This window comes from Mustela nivalis (assembly GCF_964662115.1).
Source record: "Mustela nivalis genome assembly, chromosome: X".
Lineage (NCBI taxonomy): Eukaryota > Metazoa > Chordata > Mammalia > Carnivora > Mustelidae > Mustela > Mustela nivalis.
This window is the reverse complement of record NC_139040.1, coordinates 114,001,374-114,028,924: the sequence shown is the minus strand read 5'-3', so window position 1 is coordinate 114,028,924 and position 27,551 is coordinate 114,001,374. Positions and strand designations below refer to the sequence as shown.

The 27,551-nt window shown below is 43.9% G+C and overlaps 1 protein-coding gene across 1 annotated transcript in view; it reads left to right on the top strand.

Moving 5' to 3' along the window:
* The first annotated feature begins 13,513 nt into the window (after positions 1-13,513).
* PDK3 (pyruvate dehydrogenase kinase 3) overlaps positions 13,514-27,551 on the top strand; it is a 79,735-nt gene continuing 65,697 nt past the window's right edge. The window contains exon 1 of the mRNA XM_082716488.1: positions 13,514-13,848. Coding sequence (XP_082572614.1) covers positions 13,743-13,848 — 106 coding nt within the window. The 5' untranslated portion in view covers positions 13,514-13,742. The remainder of the gene's footprint in view (positions 13,849-27,551) is intronic.

The window sequence follows — 27,551 nt, the reverse complement described above, 5'->3', positions numbered from 1 at the left end:
TCAGAAAGAATGCGGCCCTGCTGATTCCTTGACTTTAGTACTTCTGACCTCTAGAACTATAAGAGAATAAATTTGTGCTGTTTTAAGCCACAGAGTTTGTGGCCATTTGTCACAGAAGCAATAGGGAGCTAATGGAAGAGGACTCAACAGGCTATTTTCAATTCAGCGAGAGTGCTTTGGTGAGAGTGTTGGGGTGATGGCGGCTGGGAATATTCAGAGACGCAGTTACTATGCAGGGTTTTCTGGGGACCCTGCTGTCAGCTAGGAACTGAGACCTCAGTGGTGGACAAACAGGCATGGGCTCTGCCACTATGGAACTTAGAACCACAAGAGGAAGTCTGGCATTAACCAAAGATTGCTATTAATTAACTCAGGTATGCAATGTGCTCTGAAGTACTTCATGGCTCTCTGAGAATGACTAAAAGGAGATCTACTCTTTCTGGACGGTCAGGGAAGTTTTCCCTGAGGATGTGATGTGTAAGGCAGACTCTAAGAACGAGCCGGGGTTAGCTGCCTCAGGTCAGCGGGGCTGGAAGTAGCCCCGCAGAAAGACAGAAGAGCTTTTCCAAAAGCTGTAGGCAGTCCAAGTGTTGTGTTTTAAGAAGTTAAACTAAGTCCAGTATTGTTGGAGCCACCAGAATAAGGGCTAGTGCTGTACAAGAAGAGATGGAGGGCTAGGCTAGATAGGGCCTTCTAGGCCACCGAAGGACAGTGGTATGCCCATATTTATACTTTTAAAGATCACTTAGGCTATAGTGGATGAAAGAATGGATTGAGGGGCAAGAGAAGATACCAGGAGACCAGTTATAAGGACACGGCAACAGCCCAGGTGAGAAGTAAGGTAGGCCTGGCCAGAGTGGTGGTGGTCGGGGTGGAGAGAAGCAGAAGGGTTCAACGGATAGATACATAGGACAGAGAATCAAAAGATTTGATGATCGATGGAGTGTGAGAGGTGACAGAGAGGGAGGTGTTGAGGATGACAGCTAGGTTCATAGATGAAGCAACCCGGTCAGCAGAACTTTGATTTACTAAGGAAGGGAGCAATGCTGGAAGAGAAGAATTTGGGTGGGAAGAGGGAGTATGACTTCAGGCATGTATACCTTGAAGAGGTCCCTGAATGTCAAGTAGGCATTTGCGTACTCAGGAGCAGGAGATTTAAACTTAGGAGTCAGAATGTCAATGGGAAGTGAAGGCCTGGGGATAGTGGAGGTTGCCTGGGGAGGGAGAAGCTGGTAAGAGGAGGGCCTAGGAATCTCAAAGAAAGTAGAGGGCAGAGAGATGACTGGGAAGTGACTAGAAGACCAGGAGAAAAACAAGGAGGGTGTGGAGCCACTGAGCTGAAAGGAAAAGAGAGTTTCTCAAAAAGGAGGGAGTGGCCATCAGGTCAAGAAAAATAAGGACTTGGGGCGCATGGGTGGCTCAGTGGGTTAAAGCCTCTGCCTTGGGCTTGGGTCATGATCCCAGCGTCGTGGGATCGAGCCCCTCATTGGGCTCTCTGCTCAGCAGGGAGCCTGCTTCCTCCTCTCTCTCTCTCTCTGCCTGCCTTTCTGCCTACTTGTAATCTGTCTGTCAAATAAAATAAAATACTTTTAAAAAAGATGTTTAAAAAAGAAAAGAAAAATAAGGACTAGAAAGAAGTCCTTGGACATGAAGATCATTGGTGATCTCAGCATGAATTTGGTGTGGTGGAGGAAAGGGGACAGAACCTAGGAATGGTCATCTCGTCTAAGTGTTTTTGGCAGACGCTAGTCAGGACAGGGTTTTCAGGGAAAGCTAGGAACTAGCGAGAAATCCCAGCGGTTCAATTACATGCCCTACCGCCACCAGCACTGCGCATGCGCACCAGTACTTTGCACTCCCGGAAAGACAACTGTAGGTGGTGGACAGGACTCCAGACTGCCTGGGCCCTAACTGTATCTCCTTGTTCACTTGTCAACTTTAGCCAGAATCATTCCATCACTCCTTCTTTCTCTTAGCCCTCTGGTCCTTGCTAGCAGCCATCTCTGTCTCCATTCTTGGTTATTCTAAGGCTGGACACATGACCTGAACGCACTCTCTTATTCTCTTTCTTCTTTTGTTCTCCTGGTATTGGAGAGATTTTGTGTCTCCAGGGCGTCTGAGTGAATTGACATTTCAGAGCAATTGTTTCTTATCCAGTGTCTATGCAGTGGTTCTTTGTGGAACATGGCCAGTCCTGGGAGCAGACAAACAAAAATAGCATATTAGGTGAATGACTTCATGGAGAAGTATGAGGGGCGCATACAAGTCTCCTCCCTTGTGAGAAGCCAGGAAGGCTATTGGAAGAGCTGAAGAGTTGCTCTGGGCTGAAGGTTCAAATAATGGGAAGACAAAATGTTCCTCTATTTAATTGTCTGCTAAAATCCATCTTATGTATAATTCAGATGGAATTCCCTGACCTTGACCTGTGGTTCTTCTCAGAGTCCAACCTCCTCTACTTTTATGAGGCAGCCGAGCATCAGAATGGGAACAGGTGTTCCTCAGGTTGCCAAGTAAAACTTCCTCAAGACCAAAGTGACTTTTCTCACTGAAAGCACAGCAACAACAGGAATCCTGAGAAGGAAGGTGCATACACCCACACAGTTAAAGAATGAAGCCATTTTGCGGGAAAGGAATAAAAGAAGAAAAGGGTTATACAAGGAGAAACAAAATACAGCTCTGACTCATGCAATAGGCTTGAGTGGTGAAAAAATAATTGGAGAATAATATCAGAGTTCTGAACTGACTTTGACCATGAACACAGCTTTTACTTGTGTAAAATAACACAGTTATTCCCCCTCTTTGCTATGTCCTTCGCCCTTCAGGTTAGGAAATTATTCCCTCCAGTAAAACATCATCATTTTCTCTTGTTTTCTGGGAAAGTGCTTGTGCTGCTATTCCCTCAGGACCTGTTGAATAAGTTAGTAGCTCATGAAAGATAGCAGCAGGTGACTACATCGGCATTGATAAATAATTGAGTACTGTAGTTAGAGTTCTTCTTAGAAACTCATGATCTTTTTTTCTAGAGACCAGCTGAAGTCCATCCCTCTCACTTCACATATGAGGAACTGGCCATGGAAAGATGAAGCAATTTCCCCAAACCCACAGAGCTCCTTAGCGGCAGATGTAGCCCTGGAACGTCGGGGTCCGGTGTCTATTTGAGGCTATGCTGTCCTGCTCAAATGTATCAAACCCGCCACAGTGCCTGTAATTGAAAGCTTCCCTGGGCCAGGAGGTACCATCTCTAAGTGTACCATCTCTACCTCTCCCAACAAATCTTTAGTAATGGAGGCTTTATCACTCCCATTCCCAGGTGAGAAAACCAAAGCTCAGAGAGGTTAGCTAATTCACCTAAGACAACACGGTCAGTCTGTAGTAGAACTGCCTAATCTTGCGGGATGACCAAGTAGGGATTACTGGTATCTAGGCTGATGCTCCACCTCCATGGGGACAGGTGATGGCCTGCCTGGTGTCACAAGGAAGGCCCAAAGGCCCACACAACCAAAATTATTGATCCAGCTCCTTGGCTACGCTACCTAAAGTTGGAACTTGGAGTCCCTGCTAGGAAAGAGAAGTCTTGAGGGAATGGGATGCCGAAGAATTATGTTTTCTTGGGAAGCGAAACTATGTGGAGCAAAGGGGAACTTTTTGGGTTGAGTGGGATGATACTTGTGAAGTGGGGACAGGGTGAGGGGAAGGGTTCTCTGCAGAGTAGAGAAGGTTATCTGGAATGAGACTGGATCTTTGCATCCGTAACTGGGCTGAGGCATTTATGGAATTTGATAGCACACATTTCTAGAACCTGACCAGTATGCTGTGACTGTACTATTTTCAAAGGGGGTCCACCGTTACCTAGAACTGAATTAATTGTAATCCTGGTTCATGCATGGCTCTGCTCTCTCTTTAAATAAATACATAAACAAATGTGAACACTTGTGAATCCAATATCCAAACCAAAAACCAGAGCAGTCACTGAAGCTGTCCGACAATACCAAGTTTTGAGGAGGAGGATATGGATGGACCAAACCTCTTATTCATCCCTAGGAGTATAAATCAGTTTAATAAATTTGCATTATTTTGTAGTATTAAACATTCTCATGGAATCTATAAATCCATCCAAAAAATCACATTCACTACAGCACTGTTTATTTGTCAATCATGGGGCTAAGTAGCAAATTTTTCTTCCCATTACATCGAAAAGTATAGACAAATCCAGGAATCTTTCTTTTTTGAGTGGGGAAGGTCTAGCTCTTCAACAGCACCCACTCACAACCCCTTTCCAAGTTACGGTTAGGTGAAAAGGAAGGCAATACTGTCTCACTTGACACCGGTCAGGTGTCTGTTGGATTGCCACGTGGGGAGGTGTAGTCCTATTTTTTATTGAGGCTTGTCTCAATAAAAGCAATTTGAGTTTCATTTTTTTAAGAGATTTTATTTATTTATTTGACACACACAGAGAGAGATCACAAGTAGGCAGAGAGGCAGGCAGAAAGGGAGGGGGAAGCAGGCTCCCTGCTGAGCAGAGAGCCTGATGCAGGGCTCTATCCCGGGAGCCTGAGATCATGACCTGAGCTGAAGGCAGAGGCTTAACCCACTGAGCCCCCCAGGCACCCCACGATTTGAGTTTTAGAGAAGTCATCTGCTTCCATGTGTTTGTCATTGCTTCCTCTTCTCGTATAGGTCTTCAAGTCATGGCAGAGACAAAAGCCTTGGCAACTGAATCACACCCTGATAATCCAGTGTTGGATTTCCTGGCTCTGCCACACATCAGTGGATGGCTGTAGGCAAATTCCTGAACTTGTCGGAGCCTCAGGTTTCTGTAAGTGGGTAAATTCACGTGTCCCTTGTGGGGCTGCTTATAGAAGGATTCAAAGAGGGGTCTGCTCCCAACCAGCTTCGGAACAAAGGAGCCCAGCAAGCAAATGTTAGTTCCCTTTTCTATAGAAACAGGAGTGTAAGGGACACCCTGGAATATTCCTGGCACAGCACTTATCTCATCGAAATTTAGCACGATCCCCAAATGCGAGGCACAGCTGTAATTTTACAGTTTCTAGAAGCAACACTTAAAAATGAACAAAAAACAAATGAAATTAATTTTAATAACATATCAGATAAATAACCAATTTAACTGATGTATCTAACATGTTAACATTTCAGCATGTAGTCAGTATACAAATTATTGATGAGATAATTTGTATTCTTTTTTTTTTTTGGCCATACTCAGCCTTTGAAATCCCATGTGAATTTTACACTTACAACACGTCTCAATTTGGATCAGCACATTTCAGGGACCCAAGAGCCCCACTCGACTAGCAAGCGTTGTATTGGGTACCACAACTTTAGCATTTCTAAGGACATTGAATCTCTTTGGATTTTGAAACCTGGCCTCTTCAATTCTATTCTAGTGCACATTTCCAACAGTGGGGGGTGATTGACCCCTTTCCTTTTCCTTTAATATCCTAATCTATGGTTGCCTCATAGATGGGGATGTGGGTCAGGTTATCTTAGAGCAGGGGTCCCCAATCTCCTTGGGAGAAATGACTGTTTTTTTTTTCCTCAAAGCTTTCAAACCTCCGGAAAATTAGGATAATTGGAGGGAGAGCAAGGTGAAAAGAGTTGGGGCTGACAGTAAAACTCCAGCTCCCTGGCGAAGAGTCCTTCCGGACTACACAAGGCTACACAAGCCTCCTTGACGGAAGGAAATCTTAGTAACTTCGGAACTGACTCAGGTTTGCTGCCGGGCTCACCACATTCTGTGGCCGTGATGCTTGGGGTTGGGGGAGGCTGCACCTTGATCAGGGGCTTGGATGGACGAGGGTTGTGCTCCACTTGCTGATAGGAGAAATGCCAAGTTTTCCAGATAATAGGTGGCACTCTAGATGTCAGAGTCCACTGCAAATAATGGTTCATGCTCAGTTAATTATGGGCACTAAGTAAATATTAATAGAAACTGATGAGATCATGATTTGTATAGAAACGAAAGAACGGTAGATTCTGACAAGTTGCTGTATAATTAACTTTCATCTTTTAGGGTAAAAAGAACTGAATAAGGCCACTCATGTTACCTATTCTGGGTTCATATTTTTGGATTGTGTTCCCACCCAGAGACTCCAGGGATTTCCTAAATGTCAACCTAAGCATGGTATCACTCAAAACAGTCTTTGGTTGTTCTTGTATTATTGGCATTTTGCTCTGTTTCCTTGAAGTTTTGGTGATCTCTTCGTAGCTGAGCTCCAATTTAATACGTCATGTTGTATCTTGCTTTTACCCACTGATAATATGTGCATTTTCCATGTTCTCATATACATTCTCATATACACACAACACATTTTTTTTTTCAGTGTGTTTCAATGTGTTCAATCAATTCAGTGGTCCACTGAGTGCTTGTGCCATGATTTACTTAACCATTTTCCATTATTGTCTTTTCCTTCTGGATATTAGAAGATGTAATTTTGTTCCATAACTTGCACACATGGAAAAGTACCTGTCTTTATTTTTTTTAAATAAGATTAAATCTGGGTTTGAATTCCCATGTGCGGGCCTGGCAAGACACCCGACAGCAGCCATCAATGGGGAGCTCGTCCCATGTCTATATGCAGGGTATCTGGAGAACCGCTGAGTGGGTTCTGATACTCTTGACCCTAAGCAACACAAGTCTACCTAACCTGGCCTAAACCGTAAAGGAGAGGTACTGGCCTATATGACTGGCGTTCAGAGGAAGCTTCAGGGTTATTTGATTTAGGCACCTGACGACATTATCAATGACCCTGTTTCCTTTCATTTCCACTCTGCCCGCTACAAAGTCAGCTTTGCTCTGGTCACCAGACGGTTGTCAGCTGATGCTACATGCTTACTTGCATTCACTCAGAGATGGGGAGAAGATAGAAAGATAAGAGAGTTTCTTCCAGAAGCTTCCTTCCCATAGCAAGCAAGTTTCTTTCACAGAAGTCTCCAGGAAAATTTTCCTCCCTTCTCATTAGCCTAAATTGGGTCATGTGCCTATCTCTGAACGATGAGCTTATGGCCAGTGGTCAGAATCAAGCTCATTAATTTTTAGATTGAGCCATATATTTCATTACTACAGGGACGCCTGGGTGGCTCAGTCAGTTAAGTGTCTGTCTGCCTTTGGCTCAGGTTATGATCCCGGGGTCCTGGAATCAAGCCCTGCTCCCTGCTCAGCGGAGAACCTGCTTCTCCCTCTGCCTCTCCCCCTGTTTGTGCTCTCTCTCTCTGTCAAATAAGTAAAATCCTTGAAAAATTACTACAAACAAAGGAGGCTCTACCCTCTTCCCCTGCCCCCAACACAAATTCACTGCATGGGCAATTAACAAAAGTGGGGTAGTTACCAAGAGAGGAGGGCATGAATTTACAGAGATTACCAAAATGTCTCAAATCTTCCAACGTGTGTTTTCAGTCCTGCCATACAAACTCAGCACAGCAGCCCAAAGCCCAGACCTGAAGTCTCCATTGTCTTTCAGGCCGGGGAAGATCAGCTACCTCTCCACGAGGTGCAAGAACAAAACACAGGTTTAATTTCTCCATAAATTATCCTGCCACACCGTTCCTTGTGCTTAAAATCTTTTCTGATGTCTTTTTGGGGGAAGAGAAGACTACCAGTAGTACAAGGACAAGGGTAAATGGACTTGAAGCAGAGTTGTACCAGCCAAAGTAGTTTGTCCAAAAAATCATGAATCTGGGCACTTGGAAAAATAGAGCTACTGCTCCAAATCACACTTATCTTCACACTCTTAACTTCCCACTCTTCAAATCAAAGGGTGGGCTGGTAAGGGTTAGACAGAGTCAAAATTTCCTACAATAGGTTAATGGGCAAATAAATTATGCTCCCTCCAAACAATGGAATATTATTCGCACCTAAAAAGAAATGAGCTATCAAGTCATGAAGAGACACGATTGAACCTTAAATGCATATTACTTAATGAAAGAAACCCATGTGAAAAGGCTGTATGATTCCAACTGTATGATATTCTTGGAAAGGTAGAATTATGGAGACAGTTAAAAAGATCAATGCTTGCCAGGGGTTAGCATGGGGGGATGTGTAGGCAGAGTACAGAGAATTTTTAGGGCAGTACATTTGTCCAAAGCTACAAAACGTATGGTACCGAGAGTGAACAGTAAAATGTGGGTTTGGGTTCATAATGGTTCATGATGATGTGTTGATGTGGATTCACTGATATTAGCAAATATGCAAGTCCACTACGGGATGATAATGGCGGAGGAAGCTCTGTGGGGGGGTGGGGGGTGGGAGGTGGGGAGACCTGGTATGTGGGAACTCCCTGTAGTTTCTACTCCATTTTGCTGTGAGCCTAGAAAATGCTTTAAAAAGCGAAGTCTGTTTTGGGGCACCTGGGTGGCTCAGTCGGTTAAGGATCTGACTCTTGGTTTTGGATCAGGTGATGATCTCAGGGTCGTGGGATCAAGCCTCACGTCTGCTTGAGATTCTCTTCCTCTCCCTTTCCTTCTGCCCCTTGCCCCACTCATGCAAGTGTGCACTCTCTCTCTAAAATAAATATTTTAAAAATATTTTTAAAAATTAAAAATAAAGTGCATTTTAAAAATGCAGGCTGATATCAAGGAACGTAGAATTGAGAGTCAGGAGACCTGGATTCAAATTTCAACTGCCCTGTACAAGCTGTGTTAATCTTAAAATTATTTTAGCCTGTCTCTGTCTTAGTTTACTCACCTGTAAAATGACAATATGATTCCTCCATCAGATTTACGTGAATAGACAAACATAGGTCCTTTTCCAGAGCACGTGGTGGGTGCTCCTAAAAATATGTCATTTGAAGTAAAGAAAGGAGGAGGGAGACACAAGGAGACTAGGAGTTCAGAGCCAAGTCAAATGCCGGTGGAGGCGTTTTCTAACAAGACCCACCTGCTAGTGATTGATGAGACAATCAGGGGTTCTTTTTTTCCCCTCATCTATTCCACTTCACTTGGGCTTTTGGCTTTATCAGATTATGATTCAATGAAATGCCCATTATTGCTTGAATTACTCAAAATACTACCCTTGCCTTTGTTCCTCGCTGGGAGCTGACAGGAAGGAATGTGATTTGGGGTAGTTTTATTTTATTTTATTTTTTTAATTTTTTTAAAGATTTATTTATTTATTTTACAGACAGAGATCACAAGGAGGCAGAGAGGCAGACAGAGAGAGAGGAGGAAGCAGGCTCCCCACTGAGCAGAGAGCCCGATGCGGGACTTGATCCCAGGACCCTGGGATCATGACCTGAGCTGAAGGCAGAGGCTTTAATCCACTGAGCCACCCAGGCGTCCCTGGGGTAGTTTTATTGTTCCTATTCCTGGTTTTCTTTTATATAAAGAATATCTGTTGTGGACCTAGTGAGTGGTACTGATGCGGGACACAGCGTCGGAGCAGCGGAGAGGCTAGACTTGGGCTCAGCCATCACAGGTATTGTGTCTAGGGCAGAAGAGAGATCTTTACGAAATTCGAACAGTTTTGAGTGTTACAGTGAGAAGTTCAGAGAATCAAGAAACAGTATTTGCAAGGGGAACAAATTGCCTTCCTGGTCAGGGAAGACCTCGCTTGTTTTTGAAGTGATGCGGCTGCGGAGATCTTCTGGAACAGGGAGCTTGGTGAGAGTGCATAGGGTAGGACGGCAGTTCTCACACTTGAATGTGAGTCAGAGTCACCCTTGAAGCATGCGGAGGAGTAGACTATTACTGCATGACAAAGTATCCAAAAACAGAATAGCTGGAAACAATGAACATTTATTATACCAAACCATGAGAGTTTCTGTGGGTCAGAAGTCCAGGAGCCACGTAGCTGACCAGTAGTGGCTCAGAGCCTTTCACAAGGTTACAGTCCAGGTGCCTGAGGAGGAATCTGCTTTCAGGCTCACTCCTGTGGGCTTCCACAGGGCTGCCTCGCAGCAGAGAAGAAAGAAGAGACAGAAAAACCTCAAGAAGGAAGTCATTTTTTTTATGTTCACATTATTATTTTTTAAAATAATACATGTTCTTTAAATGTTCAGGAGTTATTCTAGAGTTATAAAGTATTTTTATTTAATATCTTATATATTATCTTTGAATTTTACATTTTACTGCTTTCTCCCCTGTTTTATTGAGATATAATTGACATATAACATCGTATAAGTTTAAGGTATACAACATAATGATTTGGTATATGTATATATTGCCAGATGATTACCACAATATATTTAGTTCACACCCATCAACTCGCATAGTTACAATTCTTCCCCCTTTCAATAAAAACTTTTAACAACTCTTAACAACTTTCAGAAATCCTACTTATAAGTTATAATATGTTCTGGGGATATAGTGTACAGCATGATGACCATAGGTAATACTGTATGGTATAATTGGCTTTATTTTATTCAACAGTTTCAGATTTACAGCAAAATTGAGAAGATAGTACACAGTGTTCCCATATGCCCTATGCTCCATTTCCCCTACTATTAATATCTTGCCTTATATGATAGATTCATTAAATTTGTGAACATTGATATATTATTATTAAACACATTTGGTCCAAAGTTTATCTTTTATTAAGAATTCTGTAGTTTTGGGGTGCCTTGGTGGTTCAGTCAGTTAAGTTGGCTGCCTTTGGTTCAGGTCATGAATCTGGGGTCCCAGGATTGAACCCCACATCGGGCTCCCTGCTCAGCGGGAAGCCTGCTTCTCCCTCTCCCTCTGCCTCTGCATGCTGCTCCCCCTGCTTGTACTCTCCCTGTGTGTCACATAAATAAAATCTTAAAAAAAAAAAAGAATTCTGTAGTTTTTATTTAGTGTCCTTTTATCTGTTCCAGAATCCCATCCAGGATAGCACGTAGTCATGCCTCCTTAGGCTCCTCTTAATAGTCATGGTTTCTCAGATGTTCCTTGTTTTTAATGACCTTGATAGTTTGAGGAATACTGGTCAGGTATTTGTAAGAGTGAAGTTGTTTTATAACCTAATCTTTGAAGTGAGATCTTACCACTTTTGGTCATCCTCTGTTGGAAGTGAGGACTAAATCAAGCCCACACTCAAAGGAAGAAGAATTAAACTCCATCTCTTGGAGGAAGGAATATCAAAGAATTTGTGGCCAGGTCTTTAAAACCCTTAAAGCTTGTTAAACCACAGATGGCCAGGACCCACCCCCGCAGGTTTTCATTCAGTAGGTCTGGGGTGGAATCCAGGAGTTTGTATTTCTAGCAAGTTCCCAGAGGATGTTCCTGCTGGTGGTCCAGGGATCTTGCTTTGAGAGTCACTGGGAGCGGGCCTGGGGAAACTTTGGTGTGTGCAAGGAATTAAAAAAAGTTCATCAAGATCTATTTCTTTCAAGATCCTTCTCTTATAGCTATAAGCAGTACTGAAATCAACTCACTGGTTTAACTCTGGATTTTCCCAGTTTGCATGAGACTATTAGCTTAAAAATGTGTATTGCTGTATGAAAGAGGTAGAACAATATTTTAAGTTTATATTAGATGGGGTTGATTTCATTTGATTTTCACAGATGCCAGGGAGAGCGATTGGGTATCTCCATCTGACATAAGAAGTAACTGGGACAGAGAAAGGCTAAGTGACTTGTCTAAGGCCACACAGCCAGTTAATGATAGAACAGAGCTTAGGACTGGGCCTTTTGAGCCCTGGACCAGTGCAATTTATATCACACCAGACTCTCTCGTATTTTGTCCCACTTCTAGGACTTTGCCACCTTTTGGAGAAGCATCAGTAGAACTAATCACATGACAGGTGAAGTGATCAAATCAATAGAATACACAGATTGTGTTCACTGGTAGAGAAAAGCATGAAACAAGTGATGTCCTGGCTCAGACAGACCAGCAGCTTAGGTTGGGGGAACCTTCCTTTTTCCTGACTACCACCACTGTCACCAAGTACACTCTAACGTCCGAGTCACACCTGCAAAAGTCACTGGAAGAATCACAGGCTACAGGTCTTCCTTTTGTCTGCCCATCTGCACTAATAGGATTGCTTAGCTCTGCTGGCAAAACACCCAGCTAAAGAGGTTGTCAGTACATCTCTTTTAGGTTTTGGTTTGAATGGAGAGGACGTGGTAATGTATGTATCATACCACCACCATGATGACCAAGATGTATTTGAAAATCTAGAAGTGTAGGCACACCACTGGATGCATTTGAGTGTATGTATTACTTTTCTTTAAATTCAGAATAAAGATACAACTCGTAAGCAAAGAATTGGGTGCACAAATACCCAGTGAAAGCACAAAAGTTCAATAGCTACACACTGATAATTTTATTCAGTGAGAAAATCAGCCTAATCCGATCACAAGAGTGGTCTCCAGTTACATTTTTACCTTTCCTTAGAGAACATTCCACTTTTCCTTTTACTTGATGTTTATATGTTGCCAAAAATAAAGCAAGTTTTTGTGAAAATGGTTGAAGTCAGCAGTACTTCCTCCACCCCCATTAGGAAATCATGATTTCATATACTGAGCCCTGAGTTCAAGGTCACTGGTATGCAGAGAAAACATACTAAACACCTAGTGCAAGCATAGACTCCTATCCAAATGTTGTGGGGCTGGAGGTTGGTGAAGCATTAAAGAGTCAGGGAGCTGTCCTATGGTGGTGGTGGTGGTGGTGATGGTGGTGATGGTGAGTGAGGGGTATGAAAGATAATGCCAATGACCTTTAATTTGATCCTTTCCCATGGTAGTGGTGGTATGAAACAGCCAGTTGGTGTGAGAGGGAGTATGGGGGTGGGGGGCCCGAAACCCAGTGTCAGTGATATTAGAATTGATACTGTCCAACGGTGGTTGTGGTGGCATGAAACAGAGGCAATGACTTAATCTTGTCCAAAGATGGTGGCTTCAGGTGGGAAGATGGTGGGGGAGGGTTGTTGGGAACGAGGCTGCGAAACAGAGTGAGTGACCTAACATTCCTGCCCAAAGGTATTCAAAAGGGTGAGGGCATAAGGGTGGGGAGGTGGAGGTGGGGCTGGGGGGTGGAGGCGGTACCGTGGGCCACGTAACAGAGTCAACAGTGACGTGACAATTAAGTCTGTTCAGCGGATGGGAGGCAGGTGTGAAACATAACCACATTTAATTCTACCCAAGGTGGTCGTGTGGTGGCACGCATGAAACGGCCACTATAGTTAAGTGGTAAAAGGGACGTGAAAACCAAAGTATCAAGATGTAATAAGATCCTGAAGGGCGGTAGCCAGCCCATCCAGGGAAGGCCTCCCGGAAGAGGTGCCTCCCCTTGAGCGGCGCCTTAAACAAGGCGCAGGGCTGGATTCCGGGCGTGCACTTCGGACCTCCTCGTGGTCCGACGGCACCTTCGCTACCGTTGGGCCAAGAAGGACTTAGCCGGGGGGAGCGGTACGCAGGGCTGCTGCAGTTGCCGGGAGGGGCTCAGGCCCAGGAGCAGAGGAAGGAGGCGCCGGCATCTGCGCGAACTCAAGCAAAAGAAAGCGAGGGCGGCGGCGGCGAATCAGCGGCCGGCGCGTGCGGCCGCGCGCCCCCCGTATCCCCCGCGCCCTCCGTGCGCCGCGTACGTGCGGCGACCGGCTCCGCCCCCGTAGGCGGGGCCTGGGGAAGCCGCGGGCGGCCGGCCGCGGCCCGGGAGCTGCTGCTGCTGTTGCGGCGGCTGCACCCGCGGCGCCAAGGCCGAGGGGGAGGCCGGGGTGCGAGCTCGGCTGACGTGCGGGATCCGCGTGGCTCGGCTGCAACGGCTCGTGCGGCTGCCTGAGCGTCTCGGCTGGTGTGTGCGCAGCCTCGGCGAGGATGCGGCTTTTCCGGTGGCTGCTGAAGCAGCCGGTGCCTAAGCAGATCGAACGCTACTCGCGTTTCTCGCCATCGCCACTCTCCATCAAGCAGTTCCTAGACTTCGGTGAGTGCGGGGCCGCGGGCCCCCGCGGTCGGTACGGTCCCCACAGCCCCGGGACGCGGGGCCGCTGCCTTCCGGGGCCGCCGCCGCCGCCGCGGGTCTCCGTAGCTCGGGGCAAAGTCCGTGGGAACCGCAGGCGGGGCTCCAGGATGCCCGGGGACTCTCCCGGGGACTCGAATTTCGGGAAGCAGAGGGGGCAGGGCCTGGCATCCGCACACCGGCTGGGGCTTTACCTGGAAACACGGAAACCGCGTCCGAGGACCCTCATCCGGGCGGCACGCCCCAGACCTGCTTCGGTAGCTTCAAATCTACTTGACACAGACCTCACCGTCCTTAAAACTTAGTAGCGGAATGTGGGTGTAGCTTTTTAATGTTTTTATTTGTAGATTCTTTTGTTGTTGTTGTTGTGCTTAGAAACACCTTGAGGTCGAATAAATTACGCAGTGGCATTTTGTTCTTTTTTTGCCCTAAGGTGCTCCCGTGTGCCTGGAGCGGAAGGACTCGAACTGTTGTCCTTTTCGTGTAATGTTAAAGCAGTTAGAGGCCTGGACTACAAACGCCTTAGATGCTGGGGAGGAAAGAACGCGTGGGTTCCTAGCGTCAGAGCAGGTTCTCATACACCCCCGGTCTCGGGGCCAGCACCTTTAGTCTCGCCTCCCCTTTTGTGTCCCACCACCTTCTCCCCGGTCCAGTGGGCTGATGGGCAGCTGACCCGGATTGAGGTGGGAGCGCGGAAGACCCGGCCCTCCCCTTCCCCGAGAGGCCTAGCTGACATGGAAATAGATTCCACCACCTTCTGCTCACGGGATCCTGTTTCCCCAGAGCGGCACCTTTTCAGCCACCAAGCGAATACTTAGAGTTGCTGAAGGCGAGGGAGCTGGTTGTGAACCACCTGACAGTGAAAGCCAAGTGCGCACCCAGGTATCCTACTGGAGTTGAGCATCCTTGAAGGGGAATCCAATGGAGCAGCAGAGATGTTCTAAGCTCTCAAGGGAACCTAATGGGAGTCCCTTCCTGTAATGAATTTTATGTAAATGTAAAGGGACGGTATCCGCTGGGAATAAAAACTAAAAGTGCAGAGGAGGTAGGACACTCCAGGAAGATCAGAGATGCAAAATGTGATGTTGTCTATACTGACGAAGTGGGGATAGGAAGAGAGGACTAGGTTACAGTGGAGACCAAATTAAATTTTAAGAACCTGCTTTGCTGGGGAGTATTGAGGAGAGTCAGAATTCAATGAGATGTTGATCTTTGCATCTGCAACTGCACTCCTGGAAGCTTTTCAGTAGTTAACCATCTCTGGCCACTTTTGACATTTTATTTTAAATTTTTTAAAGATTTTATTTATTTATTAGACAGATAGAGTCACAAGTAGTCAGAGAGGCAGGCAGAGAGAGAGGGGGAAGCAGGCTCCCTGAGAAGCAGAGAGCCCGATGCTGGGCTTGGGGCTCGATCCCAGGACTCTGGGATCATGACCTGAGCGGAAGGCAGAGGCCTTAACCCACTGAGCCACCCAGGTGCCCCCACTTTTGACATTTTAGAGGTTTGAAGCAGCTCCTGACTTCAGGGTTTAGAAAGAAAATGTCACCGTTGCTGTAAATAGCATGTTTTCCATCTCCAATTTATGGTTTAGAGAAGACTCTGAAGGTATCAGCTTCATGACCTAACCAAGTTAGGTTAATTCACAGTAAAAGGAGCAAAAGGAATCCAGAAATTCCTAATTCCTTCCACCCTCAAAATTGACATGATAGCTCTGCTAGCTTGGCGAAATTTCAGTTGATTTAGGTCTACAGCAAGCTAGTATCTACCCATGTTAATAGGTGTCTTGGCAAGAATGTTACTTGAGTAGGAAAACCACAGTGGGAGATAGTGTTATCATGGAAAACCCATGGGACCACTATCTGGAAATAAGTGTTCTAATTTTTGCTCTGCCACTAACTCAAGAGTGTGGCCTTGCCTGAGTGAACCTCACTGGGGTTCATTTTCCTCATTAAAAACAACATGTGGATCAGGTAATCTCTAAAACACGGCTCCTGAACTGTGTGATTGTAGTTTCAAAGGAAAAGGGATGAACTTCTGAAAAAAAAAATTACCAAATCTCCTGATAGGTATTTCCCATAAAAGGCTTCTGACCTATTTTGGGAGAGGTGGAGGGATATACTAATCTAGGATAATGGAAGAAGCCTAATAATTGAAGTTTTTTCCCTTATAAGGAAGCACACAGAAGAGCTATATATAACTGTAGTGGAATTTGCTAGAAACTACAAGCCTAGTTTGTAATATCCAGAGACAGGTGGTGGGCAGCCTGTGTTTAATGACAACAACTGGAAGAAGAGTGTTGTCACACATCTTGACTTCTACCTTTCTTTTAGTTCTTCTAGCTCTTGATAGCTCTTTTGTGGAAGGCAGTGTAGGAGTTTGAGAATTTAGAATGGATGTGGGGATATTTTTAAGGTGAGACAACAACCTTCATGGTTGTTGAAAATGGCAGATGAAGGCCACCTCAAATGCTTAAAGGACCAGCTGGGGAGCGGCAGATGACCACGTGAAGCCAGCCAGGTGTGGACCGTGGCAGACTGCAGAAGGTATGTGCTGGCTCAGAAGGGGCAGGTGAGCTGCAACAATTCAGTATATTTGAAAAGACCTGAGGCTCAAACAAAGTGGACATGTGGACCACATTGACCTCTATGTAGGCTGCCACTTGGTGACCTTTCAGATTTTCTCCCTCACTGTCTTACAAACAGGACATAAATTTTTGACTGACCATATTTTTGGACAGGGACCAAAGAAAGCATGTACGTGGCATTCGTTGTCTCAGTATTCTTTATAAGAATGTTAACAAATAAACTGTAGTTTCTATGGCCACTGAAATAGCTTTATTATACTAATCTATCCAACACTAGTAAAATAAGAAGATTATCTTCCTGTTTAAGTGAGGATGAAAACTGGTTGTTACTTCAGAAGCAGTGATTTTATTTTAAAGAAGGGTTTCTCATTCTCAACACTCTTGACATTTGGGGACAGGTCATGGTTGGGGGTGTGTCCTGAGCACCGTTGGAGGTTTACTAAGGCAGCATCACTGGCCTCTACCCACTAGATGCCAGTACCTACGAGACGGCACCAGCCAGGACAACCCAGTGTCCCCAGACAGCCCCATGTCCTCTGGGGGGGGGTGGGCAAAGCCAGGCTTTGTGGAAGACCACTGCTGTAAAGCATTTAGATCCCTGGTTTTCATGCCTGGGTCCCATCCCCCAAACTTATGTAGATGGTCTGGGGGTGGGGTGTAGGGCACTGGTATTTTTAGAAGATTCCCAGGTTGTTCTTAAGCATAACCAGCATTGAAAACCACTAATTAGATGATCTTCTGCTCTAGAGTACTGTTGCCCTTTCCTATATTTGCCATATTTTACTGTGCCCTTTAAAATAATAAGAGTTTCTTGAACTCGATCTTTGCTTGAAGTAAGGCCTTCCACCCAGTTAGCAATTGTAGCAGGAGTAGCAAGTGTTCTTACTGGATTAGGAGTTCATTCTAAAGGGTGGGGTGTTTTTTTTTTTTTTTTAAATGAGATTTTCTTTTTGGTTTGAAATGGGAGTTACATGGTTTCAAATTCCAAAAGTGCCAAAGGACATAGAAATGTCACCTTCCTACTTTTGTCCACTAGCCTCCCCATTTTTTTTTTTTTGTATAAATGGCAGCTTGTTATAGTTCTGTCCATATCTTGCTTTTTAAAATTTATACCTTAGGGAGATTTCTATATCTGTATCTACAGTACTTCCTTTTCCTTGTTTAGGGCTTCTGAGAGTTTGTTTATATGACTGTTCTATAACTCATCAGCCAACTCCCTCTTTATGGCTAGTAGGTTGTTTCTCGTCTTCGCCGTGGCAAGCAGTGTTAGCATGAATTGTCCCATACGTGCCTCATTCTGTGTCTGTATGACTGTATATACAGGACATATTCCTGAACGTGGGATTACTACCTCAGAGGTACGTACATTTGAAACTTTCATAAACATTGTCAGATTGCTTTCCCTAGAGGCTGCCTGTTTATCCTCTCCCTAGAAGTTTCCAAGAGTGCCTGTTTTCCTGTGCTCTTACCAAATTGTCGGCAAACTTCTGATAAGTAAAAAGTGTTATCTAGTTAGAATTTTTTCTCCTTGAGTAAATGATTTTCTATTTTGGTTTATTATTATGGAAACTTTTGACCCTTAAAGAACTAGCAAGAAATCAGGTGTTGAACGCTTGGGTTCATTGTCTGAATATCCACATGCTGTTTGTCTTTAGATCTTGTGTGTATGTGCAGTCTCTCAGATTTTCTTGTCAGGTGCCGTTGCTTGTTTCAGAAGACTTCTTTTTTTCTATATTACCACCAGTTTATCATCCAAATACTCTTCTTTAGAGGTTTGGTAGTGGGGTGCCTGGGTGGCTCAGTTGGTTGACAGTCAGATTCTTGCTTTTGGCTCAAGTCACAGTCCCTGGGCTGAGATCGATCCCCACCTCAGGCTGTGGCCCTGGGCATGGAACCTGCTTAAGATTTTCTCCCTCCCTCTCCTCCCCCTTACAAGTTTTAAATAAATAAATAAATAAATAATAAAGTCTTTACAAAAAAAGAGTTGGTAGACTCCCCCTGTACCTTTGAAACCTAGTATGTCTGGGGACTGTTGCTGTTTGACAACTCTCTGTATTCTGTGGTATTGAGCTGTATACATTTTCTGTTTCTTCTGGAGTACATTTTGTTGTATTTCTTTAGAAAAGTATCCTAGTCATTGAGGTTTTAAGTCAACTTGCAGAGCTGAGATAGTAATCTCTTCATTTTCTCTGTGGCTTTTCCTCTTTTTTGAATTTGTTCTCTCCTCCCCTTTCTTGATTAGATTATAGGGCAGTTTATGATTGGATTCCTTTATTCGCTTTATGAGTTTTGTTTTCTAGTTCATCAGTGTCCACTTTGACTTTGTTAATTCCCTCCGACCTCCTCAGTCTCCTCACGTTTGTTATTCTTTTCCTTCTGAGTTGGACACTTGGTTTCTTTTCTCTGTGCTCTTTGAGTCCTCAAGGCTTCAGTTACCCCCTCACGGCTTGAGCCGCTGACCTGTCAATGCCTGGTCCTCGCTCCTGCCAGCTCTCCTGCATCTTCAGACTTCATTTCTTCTGTTAACTAGGAGTTGTTGGAGTTTTTACATTTTCAGGGCAGGCACATCCTGCATTTTAATTTTTTTATGTCTAGTTTTGTTGCATTGTGATCCCAGAATGTTATCTGGATGACAAGTTAAAGAACTTGCAGATGTTTACTTTGTAGCCCAATCAATATATGGTCATTTCCTGTGACTGTTCCCTTGGGCATCAAAAAGAAGATGATGTTTTCGTCTCAAGTCACAGAATTTGATATACCAGATACACTATATTAATTATGCTATTTGTTTCCTATACCTTTACTTTTATTTTTAATCTACTTGACCCATCATGACCTGAGAGAAGTTCAAGTCTCCTAATAGGATTCTCTTTCTCTGTATTTCTCTGACGGTATTTCCTTCATACCTGTTGGCTGCTGAAACATTCTTAACTGTCATGTCCTCACTGTGAGATGTACCCTTTAGCGATACAGAGTGCTGCCCTCTTGCTGGATTATTGCTTTTGAGCCTGGATTCAACCTTATTTGACATTGAGATTGACATCTTTATTTTCGTCTTGTTTAGATTTTCTGCTGGAACATTGCTGTTTTCTTTTGTGTTTTTTTCCCCTCAGTCTTTCTGAATTACTTTGCCTTAATTATCATCTTGAAATGTAGTGTAAAGTTGGGTTTTGCTTTGTGAATCAAACTTTCTCTTTTGTGTGGCTAAGTTTAACCAAATACATAATGTATTTGTTGATATGAAAGATCTGTTATCTATAATGATAGACATCTATAATTTTCTCCTACTTTCTATTTTTTTTAAAGATTTTTATTTATTTATTTGACAGAGAGAGCACAAGTAGGCCTAGAGGCAGGTGGGCAGGGAGCAGGCTCCCTGCGATCAACCTGAGCTGAAGGCAAAGGCTTAACCCACTGAGCCACCCAGGTGCCCCTCTCTTGCTTTCTGTTTTTAATGCCTTTATTTTTCCATATCTCATTTGCTTTGTTTCATTGTAGTTTTTTTTAAAAACAAATTGTTTGAATTTTTGGTTCCTGTGATTATCTTAGGCCTTCTTTGTCCAGTAAGGTCACCACTAGCCGCTTAACCCTCTTTAGCCCTTAAAATGTGGCTAGTGTGACTGAAAAACTGAACTGATTTAGATTTAAATTTAAAGCTGATACTTGATTCAATTGATTGGCAAACTTCTGTGTTTCGAGCAGTTTGGATATGTGACTCTCCCTTAACTGTAAATTTGATGAAATCTAATTATAGGTCAGTTACTTCTGATAGAAATTTAGGTTTTGAATTGAGTTGTTCACAGTGGCTTTCAAGGACTTAATATGAGAAATCTATTTTTATATTGATTCTTTGTAGACATGATAATATTTTGGATATGTTAGATTCAATGAAATGTCAAAACTTTCACCTGTTTCTTCTTGAGTTAATGTGGCTGCTAGGCAGTTTCAAATTACATGTGTCCCACATTATTTTTCAATTGGACTGAGGCTTCAGATAGTATATATAAATTCCTTACTGGGAGTAAGAGAAGTATCACATTTCCATGTTCAGAATAAACATTTACTTCATTTTTCAATATAACTTTTATGGTCTTTTCCTTGTGAACCTGTCACTCTCAGGATTTTTGTACTAATTTTTGTTCATTAAAGGGCAGTTCATGCTAATGGTGGCTCTTCATAAACTTTGTCTCAAGGGAGCTATCCTACCAGCACAAACAGAGACAAGTAAAAAGCTCTGTCTTGAAATTTCTTAGTTTATTTCTTCTCAGATTATTTCTCTTTATCCTGCTCAAGTGTATGGGCTTCCTCAAATCCAAAACACAGGATTGTTTTGAAAGGAAATGAATACACAGGGAAGAAAACCTAAAGAAATGACAAGGACTTTACTCAGCTATTTGTTTTTGTGTGTCAAACTACCAACAATAGACCCGAGACAGAGACAATTATCAACCATGAATGGGTGAGCAAATAAAATTGTCATTGTTTGTGGTGTTAAAGGAAAAGAAATGGTAGCTCCTTGTTATATTTGCAAAAATCTGAGTTCTGTCTTTCCATTAAGTAGCTGTTGAATGAAAACTTCTCTTGGTATAAGGGAAGGAGAACTTGGACTGTTGAGATGTAAATTAAAGTCAGAACCTGCTGAATTTTGAATGACTTGATAGGAAATGATTCGCATTTTCATATGGAGCTGCTCTTTATCTTTCAGTCTCTGGCCACGTCTGATTCCTTCTCTCATCACTTTGATTCCCCCCCTGCACACTTACTTCCCATTTGTTCTATTTCCCAGTTCCTTTGCTCTTGTCTTTTGCACAGCTGCACTGGTTTTAAAGGTGTTTGCGGCCGCCCTCCCTTTATTTTATTTTATTCAAAATTGTCTCTTCCCAGAGGGCAGCGCTCGCCCCTGCTTTGGAACCTCTCCCAGCTTCTTCAGCTGTTTGCTGTCTGCAGAGTGGGCGCTCCGTGACGGGTGATTCCTGGCTCCCTGTAAAGGTCATTAAACGCTACACACCTTAGTTGTTATATAAGTTTAAATTTCCATAATGTCCATGCATTTAAATATAGCATCTCCCAGATTAAACCACCGGAAGGCAGGTTGTCTGACAACTCTGCCCTTTTTTCACAGAAAAGATTCCTACCACCATCACACTCCTTGTGAACGCAGGAGCCTTTAGCCATCAGAAGGCAACAGTTTCCTTATTTTTACTGTTCTTGAGGTTTAAGGGCCCAGCCGCCTTCTATTTTCCTTTAGAAAGTATTTTAAGATAGAAATACCCACTGAAAAGTTGACTTTGGTTTCAAATGACTGCTCTTCGAAAAGTCTTGGTTTTTAAGGTCATTTTTCTCCGCCGACCCTGATTACCACTGGGGAGAAGAGTGATTCTGTTTCCAGAGAAGATGAAAAGATTTTTTTTTTTGAATTATCATGTTAGAAAAGAGGAAAAACAATTGCATTTTGTTCCCGAGTATGTTTACTTTGTACCTTAACAGATATTTACACGATACACCATTTCTCTAAGCAGGAGGGTTTTTCTACTGGGAGGAGTTGGCAAGAATTAGACTAACCTGTTGGGAGACAGAAGCCTACTATTGAGAATTAAAGGGCCATAGAGTGATTTCAGTTAGGGTAAAGATGTCTAACTTGACTTCATGCATCTTGATCAGTATTTAGCTTAAAGTCAGAATTGGCCCTTTGGGGCCTTCATGATTCAGATAGGGTTGGATTTCAACGTAATCTGGCTCATCAGGCTCAGGGTGCTTCAACTGTGGCTCTGGCTTGCCTATCTTGCAGTTTTGTGTGGGAGTCTATAGTCTTTCTTTCTTTTTTTTTTTTTTTAAAGGTTTTATTTATTTGATAGACAGAGATGACAAGTAGGCAGAGAGACAGGCAGAGAGACAGGAGGAAGCAGGCTCTCCACGGAGCAGAGAGCCCGATGCGGGGCTTGATCCCAGGACCCTGGGATCATGACCTGAGCCGAAGGCAGAGGCTTTAACCCACTGAGCCACCCAGGCGCCCCTATAGTCTTTCTTTTTAAAGACTTTTTTTTTTTTAATTTTTTTATTTATTCATTTGATGGAAAGAGATCACAAGTAGGCTGAGAGGCAGGCAGAGAGAGAGAGGAGGAAGCAGGCTCCCTGCTGAGCATGACCTGAGCGGAAGGCAGAGGCTTTAACCCACTGAGCCACCCAGGCGCCCCGGGGAGTCTGTAGTCTTGAAGAGGGGGAGACTTGGCCACACTTGCTGACCTCCCGATGGGTGGTGTCCTCCCACCTGAGCTTAGGAAATTCGCTAGGCTCTTGGCACGATTTGAGAAACCTTGGATTTCTTACCGGATGGAATCAGAAAATATCACTGCTTTTGCTTTTCCTTTTCCTTTCTGTCACATGGGCATTTAAGCACTTGACTTCCATGATAAACTGAAGTCAGAGTTGGGCACATACTTTTGTTTTAGGAATACCATAGTGGAAGATAGGTAGTCCAACTCTATAGCCCGAGAGCCAGCCCCTGTTTTGTTCTGTTTGTTAATTGGTAGACTTTATTTTGAATAGTTCTAGGTTCACCACAAAACTGAGCAGGAAGTACAGGGAGCTAGCGCCCACATACAGCCTTCCTCACCACCAGCATCGTGCACCAGTGTGTTAACAGTCCGTGAGCCAACACTGGCTCAGCATCGTTACCCAGAGTCCATAGTTTACGTTAGGTATCCGCTCTGTGTTGCTTGCTCTGTGGGTTTTGGTGACACCTGTTTTTGTAAAGAAACTTTTGTTGGAACATGCCTGTTTATTACATACTGTCTGTGGCTTGAAGATCTGTTTCTCCCATTTGCTAGTGAGAGTGAATCTTGACTGTCTGGAGCATAGCTTGGAGTTAGGTAAGCCTTTTTCAGGGTATTGGTGGTTTCCCTATAGGGTATGTGCCCCTGAGTGGAATTACCATGTGGAGGACAAAGTTCATGAAGTGTACTGGTTTCTCCACAGCCCTGCCACAGTGAGGTTTCATGATTTTGATTGTATAGTGGGTAACACGGAAGCTAAACATTTTCCCTTTTTTTCCTGTGTGGGTTTATGCTATGCATTTTGTGTGTAAATTGTCCTTGACCATTTACTAACTAGAATCTGGAGTTTCAATCATTTGCATGAATTCCCTGTATCTCTTTGGCATAGTAACCTGTTGTGCTGTGCAAAATATTGTTTGCATCTGGGTCCCCTTTTTTGGTAAAGGAATTATCCAAGTATACAATTAAAGGCATTTGGAAAGAATATCACCATTAATTCTTCCATCCATTTTTTTTTGTGATAGCCTTGGAGCTTTTGCCCATTTATTTATGTATGTTCATGCTGAATGTTGGTTTCCTTCTTATTTAGAGCACAGTCTGAGTTTTTATATACTCGGTCATTTACAGTGCTTTTATCATGGTCAGATTTAGCACCTGTAGCATTTTGCAGATTGTTCCTAAACCCCTCTGGAATTCCTTGCCCTTTCTGATGGGACTCTCGTAGCTAACTCACTTTTGCTCTGTTTTGTTGTCTAGTTGCATAACAACAGTTATTAAGACCTCAAATCTTTCTTTGTTGTTTCTGTTTTATCACATGCTAAGTTCACAGAGTAGTTTCTATTTGCGGATTCTAGTCAGTGAGACAACTTTATTGATTTTCACTAAATATATGTTAACTTTTGCCTTGTAATTTGTCTTGAAATTTGGTGACAGTAGTTCCTTATTACCATAAATTTTTAGAAATTCTAGCTGTTCTTGCCCACCTATTCTTGGTAAATTAGTGAACTTACAGGAAAGTGTGCTAAGGGCACTGTGGGTGGCTCGCCTGGCGTTAATAGAAACTAACCCAACCCGGGAGCATTCAGCTAGCCCATTGCACTTCTGTGGGGGTGAGCCAGTCAGTTGACCTCCATACTTCCCCTGGGGACAGAGCTGGGTTTGGTGGAGAGCCCTGGTGGTATCCTTCATACCCCTCAAGGAGAAACCTAGTCCTGGTCAGTGTCTCATCTTCGCAGAGATGATACTTTCTGCCATAACGAATGGCACAACAATCACAGTAAACTATTACATTTACAAAGGTCTATATTTATACTCCCTCTCATTGAATAGTTGGAGCTCTAACCAAATTGTAGATTATTTCCTGAAGCATCACACAAGCTGTCGTGATTTTATTTTCATTCTGAGACTTGGTATGTGATTCCACTGGATCATTCGAGTTGTACCAGTCGAGCTTGCTTTCTTATTAGGGCATGGAGGTCAGTATATAATAGTTTCACTGTTGGGAATAAATTACTAAGTATCCCTAACATTTTCTTGGAGCAGAAAGTTAAATATTCCCCAGTGTCTCCTTGGCCAGAAAACAGTAGTGTCCTTTGAGATTGGTAACATACCTATCTTTTCCCAACAAATTGTTAGGTTTTCACAGACCAGAGCATACTCCAGGTTTTATCTGAACCTTTCCTTGGCTCTGTTCTAGTAAAGTACAATGTTTCCTTAAACTTGGTAGCAGAAATTCCATGTATAAATTTGGCTAATTCCTCTGCTTCCCATGTTAAATAGAAAGCAAATGGTAATCAGCATTGTGTTCTTCCTATACTGGTCAGGTAATGAGCTCAAGTGGGCACTTTCTTTCTGATCATCCCTTTAGCTACCTGATCGCGGTGAGTGTCCCTGTCTCTAGAAACGGCCTTTTGTCTAGAGGAAGACCACTTCTTTGGTTAGCCTTTTTCCCAGATTCTCTGCCATGGCCTCTCAGGCCTACATTCTACTATTCCTGCTTCTGTAACCTCGGCTTGGCTTCAGTAGCTGTTCAAGGAGGAAATGAAAATGGACTCTTTGGAAACTGAAAAACAACGAGTAGATTCAGCTAGCATTTTCGGAGTACTTACCAACACTGGTGTAAAATACAGTATCGTAGACTTCTCACACCAGTGTGTGTGTTACAAATGGGGAAACTGAGGTTCAGGGCAGGCAAGAAAAGTACCCACACGTACAGTAGAGCCAGGGGACCCAGGACATGCTCATCTAACCGCCCCTCTGTAGTGAGGAAGTAGCCAAGGATCGGGCGCAGTGTGGGAACAAAACACACCCCAGGGGAAGGAGCGCCAAGTGCCCTGTCGCCATTTGTCAAGGGTCACGGCATCCTGAAGGGCAGCCACTTCCTTCGTGAATGTGTTCAGCAGTCTTGATCTTTCCCATGTAGGATCATCTAGAAAAGGAGAAACAGGAGAGTTGGTAACGCTGAGAAGTCTCTTAAGACTTTGAGGACTTTCTTGGTCAGTTTCCTAAGAGGCTGAAACAAATCTCAAACATGAAAATAGAGATTAAAAATAGATGGGTAAATATCCCCTGTCGGAGCCTAAGGAGGTTTTTTGTTTTTTTTAAGATTTTATTTATTTATTTGACAGACAGAGATCACAAGTAGGCAGAGAGAGGCAGGCAGAGAGAGAGAGAGAGGAGGAAGCAGGCTCCGGGTGGAACAGAGAGTCCGAGGTGGGGCTCGAACCCAAGACCCTGGGGTCACGACCTGAGCCAAAGGCAGAGGCTTTAGCCCACTGAGCCACCCAGGTGTCTCGCCTAAGGAGGTTTTGATTTGTTTTCGTTGGTTGGATTTTTTGTGAATCACATTAGTCAGTGGTCTTTAGTCCTGCTGCTGGTGAGAATAATCTAGAGTGGCGTATGGTGGTGGTGGTGTGTGTGTGTGTACGCACGCATGTATGCGCACATGCGTGCACACTCACCGTGCACACACCATGCACACTCATACGCATACGCATGCCTAAAACTAGTGACACCTGCCCCCACTGAGGCCCATTAAATCAGTCTCTGGAGGCAGGGGCTGCTGCAGTGTTGGTACGGTGGAGGTACCCAGGTGATTGTCATGTGTTAAGAACGACTGCATTAGGTCCAGTAGACTCTGCCTAAGCCTAAGGGCTGTGAACCAGGGAAGGGCATGTGTGAGATGCTAAAGGTTGACCCTTAAGTAGTTTAGGAGTCCATCAGGATTACTTGTACACCTGGATTTGGGGTGAAGTGGAAATTGAGAAGCTTTGGGAAATTGTCAAGGCATAGTCACTACCTTTGGGAAACTTATGGATAAATGAGAAGCAGGGGGAAATACATAGATTTATATGTGCTAGCCAGAATTGACGAACCCTGTGGCTTTGTGGCATGCTTTCCTGCTGTCTCTGCCTCTCCCTCGAAGGTTTGTGTAATAGGGGTGGTTTCTGGGAATGTGTGACGTTTACCCTTGGAGGCTTTCTGGATGGAGAACACAATTAGAAGAACACAGAGAAAAGTGTGTACTATTTTTCTTGATTTTTGGCTTCTTCCCTTGGCTGCCTTCTTGTAGCAGTGCTCTCTCCAGACTTGTTCCAGAATTGACATTAGGCAAGGTTGGTGTAGGATAAATAACTAGAGATACAACCCCAAATCTAACCCTCTCAGGTTCACCCAATGGGAGCTTGAGCTTAGAGATCATCTCTCCAACCTCCCCAATTTTGTATGTGGCGAAGTCAAAGTCCCAGGCAAGGAAGAGCCTATCTGAATCACTGGCTGGATGTTGACTTGACACCTTCGCCACCTTTTCCAGGGTAACCCAGAAATTATTATCTCTAGGAGGCAAAGGGAACTTACATTTGTGTACTATTCCCTGCCAAGCACAACAGCAGGCAGATGTGGCTGTAATTCTCCCCACATCCAGGTGCAGTTGATACTTGCATTTCCTGGATGGAGATGCCTAAGCAAAGTTAGGGGCAAGACCACACTTAAAATTCAAGTAGATGGAGTTTTTCTTTCTTTCTTTTTCTTTAGAAAGGGAGGGGGAGCTATAGGGGAAGAGGGACAGGGAGAAAGAGAAATCTCTAGCAGACTCCACACCTAGCATGGGGCTGGACATGGGGCTCGATCTCATAACCCTGAGATCACCACCTGAGCCGAAATCAAGAGTCAGGCGCAGAACTGACTGGGCCACCCAGGTGCCCCTCAAGGGGATGGAGCTTTAAAGCCTGTGCTTTTTTCAGTTCAACGTCGTATACCATTTCGTTTAACATAATATGTCACTACCCCAGTGCACTTCTTTCCAGCAA